Source organism: Caloenas nicobarica, chromosome 2 (genome assembly GCF_036013445.1).
Source record: "Caloenas nicobarica isolate bCalNic1 chromosome 2, bCalNic1.hap1, whole genome shotgun sequence".
Lineage (NCBI taxonomy): Eukaryota > Metazoa > Chordata > Aves > Columbiformes > Columbidae > Caloenas > Caloenas nicobarica.
Genome location: NC_088246.1, coordinates 54,418,960 through 54,435,086, shown reverse-complemented (window position 1 = coordinate 54,435,086; position 16,127 = coordinate 54,418,960). Strand labels below are relative to the sequence as shown.

At 40.5% G+C, this 16,127-nt stretch overlaps 1 protein-coding gene across 2 annotated transcripts in view; it reads left to right on the top strand.

The window, feature by feature from the left end:
• Positions 1-16,127, top strand: part of ITGA9 (integrin subunit alpha 9) — a 226,059-nt gene that overhangs the window by 167,399 nt on the left and 42,533 nt on the right. For both annotated transcript variants that reach the window (XM_065629502.1, XM_065629503.1), the window contains exons 19-23: positions 3,576-3,662; positions 4,471-4,550; positions 7,835-7,924; positions 10,627-10,735; positions 13,474-13,581. In XM_065629502.1, coding sequence (XP_065485574.1) covers positions 3,576-3,662; positions 4,471-4,550; positions 7,835-7,924; positions 10,627-10,735; positions 13,474-13,581 — 474 coding nt within the window. The remainder of the gene's footprint in view (positions 1-3,575; positions 3,663-4,470; positions 4,551-7,834; positions 7,925-10,626; positions 10,736-13,473; positions 13,582-16,127) is intronic.

Here is a 16,127-nt window from a genome sequence, read left to right as displayed (position 1 = left end):
TTGACTGTTCTGTTGTTCATGTTGTAAGTATCAGGAACTTTTCTTTCTTCAATGAAGGACTTTGAGAAACAGAATGTGAGCCAGCCTGAGCTTTGTGTTTCTCATACCCAGGTCTGCATTTGTTATACAGTGATAGCACAGCTATTAGGCTAATTAGCTTGCCTTTTATCTGATTGACTCTCCTAAGAATATGAAACGCTGTGAAATATTTCAGAAAGAAACAAAGTTTTCCAGATAAAGCTTCACACTCTCTCATTGGAAGGGAAACTTCCAACCCCTTTGACTGTGTTTTCTAAGCAGACTAGAAACTGCTATGGAAACTCATGCAGTAAGCTGGGTTATATTGTCATAGAGAACTATTACACACTAAAAGTGTTACCTAACACCAGTGGGAAGTCGCGTACAAAATTTCTGGAAGTCCTGAGTTGCACTGTTTCCATTCCCTATTTGTTAGATAAGACAGCATCGACTCTTCAGCTTGCTGGAGTAGTGTGAAAATTGAATTTATTTACTGGTTACAGAGTGCCCACATGTTACAGAGCTGGACACCATAGGAAACCCCATGAAGAAACAATTTTCTCTCCCTCCAAAACAGTGCACTGCAAATAAAGCCTGAAGCCAGACAGTGGGCGGTGAAGAAAAAACAAAATGTTTACATATTAACTGAGCTTCTCCATCCTAATCACAGAGCAAAGAAAGGAGTCCAGGGGAAAGGGAAAAGCTTTCTGGGTAGCCTGTGTAGTTTAGAAATGTGCAGAAGGCTGAACCAGTGTAGTGCAGGCAAACTTATTTCTGCTGTTTCCTAGCATTGAACAATTTGTCTTTGCAGTATTAATAGAACCATAGAATATCTGAAGTTGGAAGGAACCCATAAGGATCATCAAGTCCAACTCCCTGTTCCTTGTAGGACTACCTAAAACTAAACCATATGGCTAAGAGTGTTGTCCAGATGCTCCTTGAACTGAACAGGTTTGGTGCCATGACCACTTCCCTGGGAAGCCTGTTCCAGTGACCAACCACCCTCTCAGTGAAGAACCTTTTCCTAATGTCAAATCTGAACTTCAATAATTCTGTATTAATACTAATCATTAATCTGGATGATATGCTAATGAATCCAAAAGGTTATTGAAATCAATCTTATTGCATCCATTAAGCTGTTGCAAGCAACAACAGCAAAACCAGCCAATGCAACATTGTGTGTCATTTCCTTAACAGACCATTATAACACCACTGGCATCTGCCCCCCTGCTGTCAGGGCTGCAAAGGCAGGCAGCCACCCATGTGCAAAAAGAAGTAGTACTGCACTTTTTCCATTGTCAAGATGAGAGTTTGTTCTGTTATCGTGTTTTTTGACATCTCTGAAGTGATACGGCCTTGAGGAAAGGAGGCAGCCTCTTGAGTCTGTCTGGTCACTGTCACCACCAGACAGCTATGTAAATAGAAACCCCTCTTGAATGAACAGAGGCTGGGAGTTGATGAAAGAGAGTTCATAGGTTGCCACAGTTAGACAACAAGGGACATTTGAACAACACAGAACCAAGAATGTTCCCAGAGGAAACAGCTGTGAAATTTTTCGTCTGGTTATGCAGTTGCTCAGAGTTTGTGTTCACTTGATCACTCGCATAAAACTGGAGAACCTCCCAGATTTCTGAGAGGAAAAGGCAAGTGAAGGGGATGCTTCACCATGAAACACTTGCTCTGATATTTTGTGTTAAATAGAGGAGAAAATGTAACTCAGCACAAGAGGGTGGCAGCTTTGTACCACTGAAGCTAGATATTTGATTTGTTGGGCAGTGCCATGTTTTGTATTTCTGGAAATGGAAGCCTACTGAAGATAGCAAGGAAACAAATCCATAACAAAGCTGAATGTGAAGGCCACTGCTCTGGCATCTGAGCGCTACTGGAGTAATAGCACACCATCAGGCATCTCCAAGCATGCATGAATTTTATCCTTATGTTATTTTCTTTTCATATGAAACCAGTGAAATACTGTCTGACTTAGATATAGCATTAGGGCTATAATTTTCTATAAATGTGTGTCCTGATTTGAACCATGATTTTGAAGCTAAACGAGGTGGTGTCTTTCAGATATCACATGAAGCAGTTAAAAGGTCAAGAATCTGAATGCTGTCAGACTTGTGATAGGATAATAGTAATGTCTGTAGAGCAGTAATGCTGTGCTCAGGTCAGAACGTGAAAAGCAGAGAGGCATTTTTTTTGAGAAGCTTATAGCCTGAGTGCATGGTTCAGGAATCTGCTTCCACACATGCTTGTTCCAGCTGAGAATGGAACTCATGTAAATGATTAATTCTAAGTGCATGTTTAAAGTAGAACTCATATTCAAAGTGATTTGGGAAATATGCATAAGCAGACAGAGGCTGGACTTCACCAACTGCTGTAAATACTGAAAATAGGCCAAATAAATCATATGTCCTGTAGCTGAGAGATTCTCAGCTACAGAGTTAATTTCTAGACTTAGATGTCTTAATTTAGGCATTCATATTGTAGCTGCATAACATCAATACCATAGCTCCAATGATGATCTAGGCAATACTAGGGCCTAGAGAGTTACTCAGTCCAGTTAAACTAAACATCTACATTTAGTCTGCTGAACTGTTTTCTACATCCACTGACTTTGATAGGAGTGCTGGCACTGAGATCACATAGCAATCACTTACTGTGTAGGCACCTAAAAGTGCATATCAGATTGTGGAATTGAATGCCAGTCCTGAAATTTAGTGAGACAAAGTTGTTCACAGTGACAGAGCACAAAACTGTTCTTGGATAATGTGGAGATGAAGGCCTGCCAACCTGGAGCCAGACACTTAAATTTTATGGAACAACGAAACACTTTCAGTTTGAAAAAAAGCACATTTATTGTTTTAGTGGAGTCACCAGTCAAGCAGGATAGGGCTATTCTTTTTTTCATTTGTATTATTGACAATGTTGATAGTCTGTCATTGTTTAGCACAAGGAGAGGTTAATCCTCCAACTTTGTCTATGCTACCATTGTATCACTAAAGAAGGCTGGTATCCATATCAGCATGATTCATCCTGTGGACCAGAGAAAGAGATCAGGGCAGTGAATGACACCAAGACCAAATGAATGTTTCTCCAGTATCTGTGCATGGCATGGTTTGGTTGCTGTCACCCAACATAGTTTTCTCTTTGTGATACTGGCATCTGGAAAAACTACCTTGCGGAATCTGTTCTGAACCATTGGAAAGCTGGCTTTTAATAAACAGAGGGAACAACTGATGGTCTGAGTTAGCCAAGAAATTTGGGCGGATCCCCTGACTCCAATGTTTTTAGTCATGCAGTATTTCCCTCTGATCTGTCTCTCAGACCGATGTTCTGATGGTTGTCTTCTTCCCAGCACTGATCGGATTGAGGTGGAGTGAGGAAGCGCAACACTGCACTTTTCCTTATTCAATGAGTACTAGTTTTCTGGGAATAACAGTGCTATGGTGGGAAATGTTTAGTTTTCTGAGGTACTTCATCACAATGGTATTTGTTAGTAATCCTCCTTTTCTCCCCAGATCTATCATCTCATGGTGTTTTTTATTTTCTTACAGGAGGAGCTGGGCATTGCCTGTGAATTGTTGGAATCAGACTTCCTCAAATGCAGCGTGGGATTTCCTTTCATGAGATCGAAATCTAGGGTAATGTTGTGATATTTGCATTTGTCTCCAAAGACTGGCTGAAAGGGCAACTGCTCTGTTAAATGTCTGTGACTGATGCTTTCTGTAGCTTTCTAACACAGATATTCAAGCCTGTCACAGTTATGGAGGGTAGCTATCCTCTTTCCCACCAGGCACAGCCAATGACAGTACCCTGTGAGCCGCAATACAATGCTTGTGAAAAATGATGCAAAAGCTGCAGCTATGAAAAACTTATATATTTCCTCTGCAGAAAATTAGAAAGGGACTCTTATTTATGTTGTCTTATTCTGTTTTTATTTTTGCCTTCTCTCACATTAAACTGCAACTGAATTAGCATATATTGCAATGGAAATGTCTTAATGACTTTTTCACATTATGGTTTCATGGTAGCTTTTAAAGAAGGTTTTGTTCGGTAGTAGAAGATGAAGGCCTGTGGCATGATCTTTATTCCTTCAAAAGATCTCTTCATCAGCAAGTAAACATATAGATTTATAGATCCGTGCTGAGGTGGTTTCAGGTAGCGATCGGCTTATACTGGGAGTCTCTTCCCCTGGCAGATGATCTCCTCAAGAAATATTATTGAATGGCAATTCTAGTAAAGGCCTTTTCACAATGAGGGAAAAATCGGACTTTCTAAGTATTTGAACAGAGACACAAGTGCTAAGATTTAAAAGCTACTCTGCAGTAGAGGATGGTCTCTTACATGTATAAAAATATAGCTAGGTCAGTAAAATATATGTGAAGTTTCAGGATAAATAAATTTGAAGCAACATATGGTGTCTCTAAATACTGCTTTTTCTTTGTGCAGTATGAGTTCAGTGTGATCTTTGACACAAGCCACTTGTCTGGGCAGGAGGAAACACTTACCTTCCTTGTCACTGCCCAAAGGTAAGGAAACCTTTGTATATCTTGATCGCTCGGGTACTCATTGTCACATGATGTGTGCATTGTATATGCTTGACAGTTGTGTGATATTAGTTGTAGACACATGCATGTGTACTAAATGAGGTTAAATTACTGGGGCTAAATGCATGTATTTTGATAATATAGAGGAATCGTGTGATGCAGCTTCCTGAAAAAATGAGGTAGGTTCACATTTAGGCTTTCTTTGCCAGGCAGTTGCAATTCTGAAGGAGCATTTTGTGTTCTCTCATTTGGAAGGCCCTTGTGTTTCTATGCCCATCCCTCTGGGCCCTGTATCAAGCTCAGCTCAGCTGCAGTTGACGATCAGCACCAGGCAGACCTATTTGTTCCAGCATTTGAATGAAATAAGCATACTTGGATGCCAACCAGAAAAGATAAATGCTTTCATCAGATGGTCAGGGATCTCACTGACAGTTTCCAAAGTTGCATGTCTATTTTTTCTCCCTCTGGATCTTCAGCGAGATATGACAGACTGTGTGAAACAGCTGAATAGGGTACTTCCCAAGGGCACTTGGAGCAGGCATTTAAGTAGGGTGATGCCAACTATGCTTGCAAAGGGATTTTATCTCAGGCAGAATAAAAGGGGTGACACATGCTCTGTGCCTCCTAAGATGATGTGCCACAAAGAAGCAGAGTCTGTGGGTGTTTCACTCACAGGGAAATGTGTATGGGAAATGATGTTAGCACAGCTGCATTAACCTGGGCCATGAACCACTGCTCTGACATACTGGGTGTGTGAGTGGTTCCTGCTTCTACTTACTGCATGAGTGGGCCAAATTCATACCCTCCTGTGTCAAAATCGGGATCTCCAGCCTGAATTCTCCTCCCCAGTTTGATGACACCCCACCAACCAGCTGGAGATGAGAGATGAGATGTAGCAATTGCTGAGTGACTGATCTCATAAGGCGTAGTCGTCCCCTGCAGTAACAGCTGTAGGTGGCAACAAGATCCTGCAGCACGTAGGGCTGGTATGAAACACTGAAAGTGAGACCTCACATCACAGGGCAAGACCATGTATTGCGTGTTACAGAAGTTTTATTTTCCATGAGGGGAAATTCATTGTGTGTTTAGATGTGATGCTTCTAGGTGAGCAAGATACATCAGGATCTGCTAGGTGAATGCCAGCTGGTGCAAAGATGGGCCTGCACTGTTTTAAATTTGCCCAGTTAGTGTTTTCCAGATTGTACCTCTCATTTCCCTGCCCTGGATAGCACCAGGCTTTCCTCTGTAACCCTGCTCCTCAGACGTCTGTGCCCTACTAGTGAGAAGGGTTAGTCGGTGCCTTTAGGTGGAGCAAAGAAATAAATAGCAGTTTGTACACATAATGCAAATGCTCAGAGGGGTTAAGAGAAAGTTTCTCATTTCATGAGGATGGATGGGAGGACAGTTGTGTTTTGAAGGATTCGGCTGAACCTCCAAAGACAACAGTGCAGATCCCAGTGCTGATTACCCTCATTTTCTCTGTGACTTTGGGCAAATTGCTCAATTCCCTTGCTGTCAAGTGTAATAAAATCTTTCTACCACAAGAGTTGCAGGGGGCCCTGGGGTAAAGTCAATGATAAGGAAATGGCGAAGAAGTGTCTGTGCTGTGGCCAGACTGCAATGAGTGGGCACATTGTTTCCACACAAAACTGGAGCTAGTCTGGCAGAAATGGCTGGGCACAGAGAAGCTATGCCACGGTGTCACGGGAAAGTAAGTATTGCCCTTCAAGTGGCCATTTAAGCCTGTCCCTTGAAGCTGCAAATTTGGCAGTAGCATCTGTAACAAGAGACTGGTTCAATAGTGCGAGAGATCAGTTGGCGAAAGGACTAAACATTACATTACATTTACTCTTTTATTTTTTTAAATAAATAAAATAATAATTAAAACCCGAAAACAACACTAAAAAAAACCCTAAAAAACTCTTTTGTGCTTCCTGACAGGAGCTATTTTGCTAGAGCTAGAGTCACTGTCAGTACCTTTGCTCCATTTCAAATAGATAAGCACATACCTGTGAGCCCTATATGGAGTTATACTTGCTTACTCTGCTTGCCACCATGGTATATTGGTATTTGTGTTGGACAAGAAATGTCTCCATTTTGGACTCTTCTTTGAGCCTCTGCAGAGGAAAAGCTTTTATTAGATTTTTTTTTTCCTGGGACTTTAAAGTTTGTAGGTTTTTCCATCTGGGCTATAGTTTTATTAGAGACATGACCAGTTGCAGAAAGCTGAGCTATGTCTATGCATGTATGTAGTCACCAGGCTCTGGTTTTGTAATCTGAGCAACTCACAATCTGCATGGTATCACTTGGGATGTTACTGCCTGCTGTCTCAGCGATACTGTCCTTACATAAACAGGACCATATCTTTTATTTTGCCAGTTTGATTTGTGAGTAAATCCAATGAACCGCAAGGCAAAAGTGATTCCAGAGTCACTGCTGAAGAAACTGGAAATATATGTGACATATCTTTCAAGATTGCTCTTCTGAGCTATCACCCACCAACCAGACTCACCATCAGAATAATTACAATTTTGTGTGTTGGACTTGCATTTCAGGAGCCTTTCCCAGACTTGATACTTAAGTGTCCACACTGAAAGTAACTCAAATGAGAGATGATTTCTCTCTTTTATCTATCTTCCTTCTGCTTTTGACCAGTTGAGGCAACTGCCTTTGAAAATGTAAAGTCAAAGGGCTTTCATTTTGGCAACTAAACACAGGAAGAGGGGCTGGAACTGCTGAGAGGTTACAGCCAGTTCAGTACGAGGGTCTAACCTAGAAAGCTGCTTGTAGTGGCACCAAATTTGTGCTGTGGTACAATGCAGGTACAATGAAAGCACAGTTTCATTTACTGAGTCAAGACCCTCTGTGGGGTGTGTATATCCCTTCCAAACTGACATACAGTCAGGCTGGGAGTAGATGAACCTTGGCACTGGAGTCCAAATGTCCGTGCTTCTCTCCACTGTGTACAATGGCTGCTGTAGCTTCACGCTGCTCTTTGAATTCACACCTTGCTTCAAGATAGGACCTGATCATGTCACAGCCTCAGAGGAGCAGCTGCAAAACACATGCTTTATGTGTGTGCCCTTTTCAAGGTGGTATGAACAAATGTAACTCTTAGTCTTTAAGAGGCTTCTGAAGGAGAGCTGACATCACTCAAATAGGCTGGGAGTACAAGGCAGAGAGATGGTAGCTGTAGCTGTGAAACTGTGTGATATATTGCGAAGGATGTCGATTTACAGCATGTTTATTTTTCCTTTCTGGCACAGTGGAAACCTAGAACGGACTGAATCTCTGCATGATAATACTCTAACCCTTTCAGTGCCCCTGATGCATGAAGTGGACTCATCTATCACGGGGTAAGTACCAATCACTAAATGAAAACAACAAAAATAATAATAATCCTAACAATAACATCTGAGTCTCTTCCGGTGAAAAACTGAATTCTTGTCTTTGTTTACATGTAGAGACTCTTGCTTTTTCCCTGTTTCCCAGGCTCTGGAAATACAGACAACATCTTTTGTTATCTGTGAATTTTATTTGTCATGCCTTTCATTCCAACACTGTATTTCTTTCTTACTCCTTTCTAGCTAATGCTAATTATTTGCCATCATATTTAGAGTAGGTATTTTAGTGATCATATTTGAATTCATGTGATTCTGTAGATCTGATGTACCTTCAAATAAAATAAAAACAGAACAAGTAAATCACATCTTGTTCTTTATGGTATATATTTAAGGATGTGGTTGAGAATCACCAGGCCAAAGGTTATGGTCAGATGTTCTGGGATTTTTCAGGAGCTTGATGGAGTCTAGCTGTTCACCTTTCTGTTTAATTTCACAATCAAAATTAGCTTCTGTTCATTTTCCCACTCCCTCTGCTCCCTAGTCTGTGAGGCGTCTGAGTACCAACCGAGGAACATCACTCACCCTTTGGCTGGAAGACTTGTTTAACACACAGCCGTTGTCCTCTCCACGGGGCTGCCCATGTGCGAGTTCCTGCCTTTGTACTCAGGGGTCTTCCCTCCCACTTCTGCATTGCAATCCAGAATGAAAGATTTGTGGCCAGTCCCAACAGACAGACCTTTCTCTAGTATAGGCAGTGTTTCAGTTGGAATTGGGGGACCTGGTCTCTGGAGGTGAATTAGCATCCATGTAGACTGAGAAAGTTGACAGTTGTTCCTAAACTGGGGAAGCAAAAACTCATTATCAGTGTCCCCAAGAGGTCAGTGTCTGTTCCAGCCACCACTGACGGCAACCCCCAGGGAATACATGTTGTTTAAATGACCCATACAGGTTGACATCAGTGGAAGTCAAAGATTCCCTTGACCAGTGTGCTACGTATGTAGGAACAAAGTTAGCTGCACTGACATATGATTTGACTGAAAAGCTGGGTAAACTCAGATTCATAGACTAGTCTGGGTTTTACCACATAAAGCTGTTTTCCCCTCTTGTTGCATAGAAATAAAATCTCTTAATGACGGCTAAAATAGTCAGAATGGCTTGAGCCTGCTCAGAGAAGTGAAGAGTGCTGTCAGACCTCACAAGATGACTAACAAGGACAAAAGTCTCCTCCATATTGAAAGTACAATCTCAGCAGCATGTTCTGGAAGTTTTTGGATGCTTTCTTTTTACAGATTGTATAGAAATTTAACTCTATACCTCTTGCTTCTGCATGCTTTGCAGATCAATTTTTGTACAGCTTTACAGATATGAACACTTTGATCTGTGTCTTCAGATCTCTGTCACCTACAGAATGCTGCATACAAAAAAAGTGATAAAAATTGGGCTTTTTTCTTTCTCTTCAGAATGTACTTTTTTAAAGGACAAGGTCTCTGAATCCATAAACCCCACCCAACTGACTATGTGGATTATTTTTTTCTTTCTTATAGACAAGGCTTAGTTAATTCAAGTTCACAGAAGTGTCCAACTACCAGGGAAAAGTTTGGTTTATTGGAGGGCACTACATTCCCAGGCAGGGTAATATTAGTAATATTCTTTTTTGGACAGTGTATTTTTAAAGTACATTTTTATTAGCTGCCCTACATTTGAGTCTACAAGAGCAAATTTCATCCCTGGTCATAAATAGCCCGGAAGGGCTTGTACCATGTTTGGGAGGAGCCTTCTGGCACAATGCCATAAATGGGAGGAGTAAATCTGTCTCTCGCTGTTTCCACTAGAAATCCCTAGCTTAGGAAGCAGGCAGGAAAAAATGGAATGTACCTAAACAGGCTTAAAATCCTTCTCAAAAAACTGACTCAAAATGACAGCCTGGGTAGGAGACAGCGTTTTAGGCAGTCCCTCACCAAGGTTTGTCTGAAATTATACCAGGACCCCTTACAGCCAGTGGAGCAGCCTGAGATTAGGAGGCACAAAGGATGCTTAAAGCACTCCTAGTCCTCTTCTGCAGGATTTCCAGGTACTGTGTTGTGCTTCCAAATCTTTTCTGATAAAACCCTCCTGTGTTTTTCTTTGCGATAAGATGATAACAGTGGTTGAGGAGACTGGGCCTGTGCCACTGTTGTTGAAAGCAAGTTATACCCCCCTTTACTCTTCCCTTTAACCATCTGCTAATCATAAAGGTAGTGAAGCTCAGATAATTAATGAAGTGTTTATTCTTGCAATGGTATGTAAATGGTAGATAAAATTGAAATGTTACTTTAGTGAATATGTAACTGAAAATATTCCTATTAGTAACTGTTTCTTCAGATTAACTTGGTAGTGCAATGATTTCCTGTGTTATATAAGCTACAGGACTTGCACAAATCATCCATGGCAGTGGGCCCTGGAGAAGAGGTTTTTTGATAGGAAAGTCGAAAAAGAGATATGATAAGTAATCCAAAGTCTGCTTCAATGATGGGATGTTAACCTGGGTCAGTTGAGATGCTGCTTCTGTAGTCTACTGTTGTCAAGAGGAAATCAAATGACAAATAATAAGTTAATTTTAAACGGTCCCATAGAATTTCACATGACCAGAAAGCAAGCGATGCAATTCAGCTTGCCACAAATACATTTAATTTTGGTGACAAACCCAGCTTACTAAATCTGTCTTGATCTTTCAGAGAAGTCTTCCCTACTTCATTTTTCTATGGCGATTCTGTGGAAACATCCAACTTTGTTCAGTTGGAAAACAATGAATGCCTTTTCCAGTCTCTCAACTTCACACTGCAGGTAAACCCGATCCTTATTTTGACTCCTTGACAGCATATTCTGGTTTTATATCTCTGTTATTCTGAGTGTAGTATGGGCTTTGGTACATGTTTCTGAATCACGGTATTCTGTGCAGTGTGTTCTTGATGGTGCCATATTTGCAGCATGCAGGGATGGTATATTTCCTTATCTGGATATATTATAACAGAATTGCAAATAGCGAATCTCACTTCCATAGGAATGAAGATGCTACCATTTGTTTCTCTTTTATCTTTCATCACTCACTGAGTAAAGAGCTGTGGTTACTCAAGTGCCACATTTTGGATGCAGTCACAGCTTCAAAAGGGAAGAGTAATTCCTTTTAGTGTCGCGGTCATTGAGCAGAAGAACGGGCAGCCTTTATCCATGCAAACAAACACATACCTGTGCAAGGGATTCAGACTTGCTAAATGCCCCTGGTATGAAAATGTTTATAGAGCTACTGATAAGAGTACAGCACAGGGAAGAGACCGTGACACTAAAAAGACAGGGGTGAGAAGGTTTCATTGAATGCCTCATAGCATCTCAGTGTTATTCAAGGATTATCTATAGATTACATTTCACGTGGCAGTTAGGTGGGTTCCTGATGTGGCAAAACACATAGATGATTTATTCTAACGAACTCTTGCGATGCAACCAAAATGAACTTGTCTCACTGCTGTGACCGTATCTATTACAAGCACTTGAAATCCTTTTTGACCGCTAGATGGAACTAGGGAATGATAAATCATGCAGAGGTAGGGGAATCATTTGTTGGGAAAAAGTCTTTTGCCTTTTTCCCCTTTTCTTTTCTCCGAGGCACAAATGCCACTCAGCTCATAATGAGTAACACATGTCTTCCTCCGTGGACAGACTGTGGGCCAGAGCAATTAAGCCCCCACTGTCATGCAGTGCCCTTAGCTATTTACTGAAAAGAAGTGAAAGCAGGATTTCAGGACATTAAAGCTTTTGTGAACCAGGCTATTAATTCTTGTGATTCTGATTTCATTCTTGCGGGTTTATAGGTCTCCCTCTTACCTCCTCACCTTGCCCCCAGCCACTTATTGGTTAAAAACAGATAAAGAACAGATGTACTAATGCTTTAACTCGATGAATATTTTCAATGAAACAAAGTGATAACAGGTAAGGGACAGAGAATCAATATATTGGCAGAGCCACCATTTGTCCTGCACCATCCTCGTCTCTCTTACACTTACAAGTTTTCAATATTAATAATATTTTTTCCATATAGAAGCAGAAAATTACAATATAACAAGTCACAGATCTGCTCTCCAGTAATGTGGTAAACCTCATAACTGTGTGTGTCAGAGAGAAGGGGTAGAGTTTCATAATGGGCAAAGCATGGTTTGTTTAATTGTTTTTAGTGATTTGCCTGCCATTTATTACTCTGTTTCTCCATCTGGAGAAGTTTAGTTTCTTTACCACAAAAGAGATGATTTACAAAAACATGGAGCTTTATAGCTGGTTTTACATGTGAAAATTTATACCATGTCCAACGTTAATAAGGAAACAGATCTATGCATCATTTTTGGGAGGTAACAAGCTGTGCAATTAAAATGTCTTTTCTACCTTAACTCTTATATCTGATCTCAGTGAGATAATAAAGTTTTTTTAAAATGTCTGACATGAAACATTATGTTTGTATTTCATGCAGCATTTATCATGCTCCATAGTAGTGGGATTTTTCCCCCTGCCTTGAGCCTCAGGGTTTTTGTAAGGATTTGGCATTGTGAACCGATTCTCTTTATCAGTCAGGCATTTCTTCAAACATAAACAGTGCTTAAAGAATGAAAACCTGTTGGTTTTAATAGTTGTACTTTACACAATTAACTACTGATTGCTATATCTTTTGACAGTACTATCTCAGTGGGGATAAATATTCTAATGGACTTCATGTTTTTACTGTATGCACTTATATATTTGTTAGAAACAATAAGGAAATATTTTTTGTGATTAAAAAAAATGTAGATAGACATGAAAACTTATTTTCATTTACATTTTTCCATGGATTGTTTCTTTTCAGCAAAATCCCACAAATTTTGGAATTTTCACTGGATAAGTTTCAGTGGTGGACTGGAAATTCTTTGAGTTTTTGTTGAAAATTTGTGGGGGGTTTGATAGAAAGCCGATGTTTTCCACTAAGAGTTTATTTAATTGGAAACCCCAGAACTCGAATGAAAGTTATTGACATGCATTTCCTGGCAACTCATTCAGCAAACCCTCAGTTTGGTAGTCACAATCATCATTACTTTGACTTCTGCTCCATAAGGAAAACATATGCAGAACGTAATGCAGTGGTTACCAGATGGAAATGAGAATATTAACTGAGGTAGCAATATTTCTTACAGTCTTCTGGATGGTGTAACCAAAACACTCAAAGATTATTAGCAGTGTCTCCGTATATAAGGTAGAAATCTCATGTTATTTGTATTGATGGCTGGTAGTTATCCTGCAGCACTGCTTCTCACTTGATATATGAGCTGTGCCTAAAGACTAAACTAAGCTAAAGACTGTGCCTAAGGCTAAGACTAAAGCTAAACCTCTGACTTCATCCTGATACTTACAAATGAAGTCTTAGTTGAAGACATTAAAAAACTTGCATAGTAGTTGAATCTTTTCAAATTCATCTATACTCCCAGCTCTAGTTCTATAATAGTTTTATGAGCAGTCATTTGTGTATTTTTTTTTAATACATTTATATATATATCTTTGTCATATAGGTTTACAATGCTGGACCAAGCACTCTCCCTGGAGCTTTTCTTGACATTTCATTTCCAAACCGTCTCTCTGGCACTGGAGCTGAAATATTTCACATTCAGCAGATGATGGTGAGTATGGCATGATGTGTTCTGAGCTCAGAGAGGCACTGAAAGCTATTGATGACTGAAACAAAAAAAGTGCAGCAGAACTAGATGAAGCAGTTGCTTTTTTAGACAATATAAGGTTCTTTGTCTGTGGCCAGATCATCATGAGCAGCTGAGCCCCTCCAGCCACTGACTGCTGTCCCTCACCTGGGGCAAGCAGCCGGTTGTGTGTTCCTGGTTTCCTACAATGCAGTGTAAAACTAGGTCAGGCTAATCCTGAAGGAAATGCGGAGAACACTTGCCCGAGCTACATCTGCAAAGAGGACTGAGTTTTAATGAGAGTCCTCCTGGATTAAAGGGTGTATGTAACATCAGCAGGATGTGTTACCGGGTTGGCTCACAGTCCCTTTTTTTTTCCTGTGTTTATCTGCTAAAAAAATAGATAGATCTGAATACATTATTTATATCTATTCTTCTATAGTCCTGTTACATAATTTGCTCTGAGTGTTCTTTTAACAAATGTAAGTAATAGAGAAATTTATTCTTTCAACACAATGTTTTTCAAAAGATGATTTTGTGTCAACTACAAAGAAAATCAAAATAAATTGTGGTGGAGGAGACACATTCTTAGATTTCATTTCTCATATTTGTTTATTACTTTCAATGCTTTTGTTAAACCACTAAAATACCAACATTTATCCTGTGGTGGCCAAGAGAGGGAAACCTCCCTACTGAGGTAAATTTATTGCTAAAATTCAGAGTGATTTGTCTTTGTGAAATGGAACCAGCTCTTTGGGCTACTTGAAAAAAAAAAGTATTATACTTTCTTTGCTACCTACTTCTCTAGACTTTTGGCTGAAAAGTATTACCATCCCTCCTATACAGGTAACTGTGCCACTGAATCTGTGTAAATACAGATCCAATAAGACCTTTCTCTGTAGGTTTCCAAGATTTGTGCTGTTGAAAGGTATGAGATAAATATATATATATATAGGGCTTATAGATGGGCACTAAAGACAGAATCCCTGAGAAACAGATTTGGGATATTGTATGAGGCACCAGCGTTGTATAGATTGAGTCAATTCTCCTAATAGACTGAATTACTTCTCCAGCCTATGTGTTATTTTCCATGGCATTGCATTTTACTGTTTTATTTAGTCCAGTCTTATATGCACAAGATCGCCCGCCCTTCGACACACTGCCTGTCAAAGGATTGTGACTTGTTTCCTTGTCCTTTCCCTGATCCCTCTGTGCTGTGGCAGAGAGTGTGTTTGCAGCAGCAGCAAAGAGGTGGGAGTCTCCTTAAAAGATTTTGTCTGCCCAAATGCTGGTGTCTCCTCTGAAATCAATCATCCTATATATTTCTATATAGCCAAGAGAGAGGAATAGAAAACTCAGCCCATCTAACTTAGAGTGTGATTAATTCCTTCAAGGCATTGCATGTTTCTCTGTGTTGACTCTTCCAGCAGTCCGGGTAAATTGTCTTATACAAGACACGTGTTTTGCATGCTTGAATTAACTGAGATGTGCACTACCCACCGAGTGGACAAGGGCTCATTTCCAGGCATAAAATCATAGAAAGTCCTGAGTTGGAAGGGACCAACAAGGATCATCAAGTTCAACTCTTGTTCTTGCATGTGATGACCCCATAGCTCACACCAAGTGTCTGAGGGCCTTGTCCAGTCTCTTCTTGAACACTGTCAGGCTTGGGGCCGTGACACCTCCTTGGGGAGCCTGTTCCAGTGCTCCAGCACCCTCTGGGGGAAGAACCTTTTCATAATGTCCAACCTAAACCTCCCCTGGCACATCTTCCTGCCATTCCCTCGGCTACTGTCACTGGTCGCTAAAGAGAAGAGTTTGGTGCCTTCCCTTCCTCCTCAGGCATAGTTTGTCATCATTTCTACATGAGACCCTAAGTTACACTGACAAGGATGGGGTGGACTATATGGTTTTGAATAGCTGTTAGAAAAACATGGCAAAAACCTTAAATCTTGTGCTTAACTTGTTTTTCATTGCTGTTGTACCTCTGGTGGCTTCCTTAAAGGAGGTTCAGCTGGGTGGTGTGGTCTTGAGCACTGTGCTAATAAATACTTGCAGGGTTTGTATCCCTTTTCCCCAACAAAAGGCTGCATTTACCCCCACGTTACTTGATGTCTTTCTTCTACTTTGCAGTTTGTCTTTGTAGAACTTTCAAACTGCTGTTGAGAGACCTATTTGTGTTACAGGCTGAAGAGTAGTAGTAGGCAAGTATGGTTTTATGAGAGATGTCTGTGTGATATACTGGCATACCCTGGGTCACTTCGACCACTGATTTTGGGTATATGGTCAGCAGGAGTCTAATACATGACTTTTTGAGCACCTCTGACATGTTAATAAATGTTATCCAAGCAAATCCTGTCTGGGATAGTGGTTATCCCTGCTTTACAGATAAATAATTGAAACACCAAATGGTTTGCCTGAGGTCACACAGGAAATTTCTGTCAGAGCCAGGCACTGAACCCATGTCTCCCAAGTCTTCTATTGTAACAAGAAAAGCATCCTACTCTCTTTCCTTCTGAGTCTCTCCCACT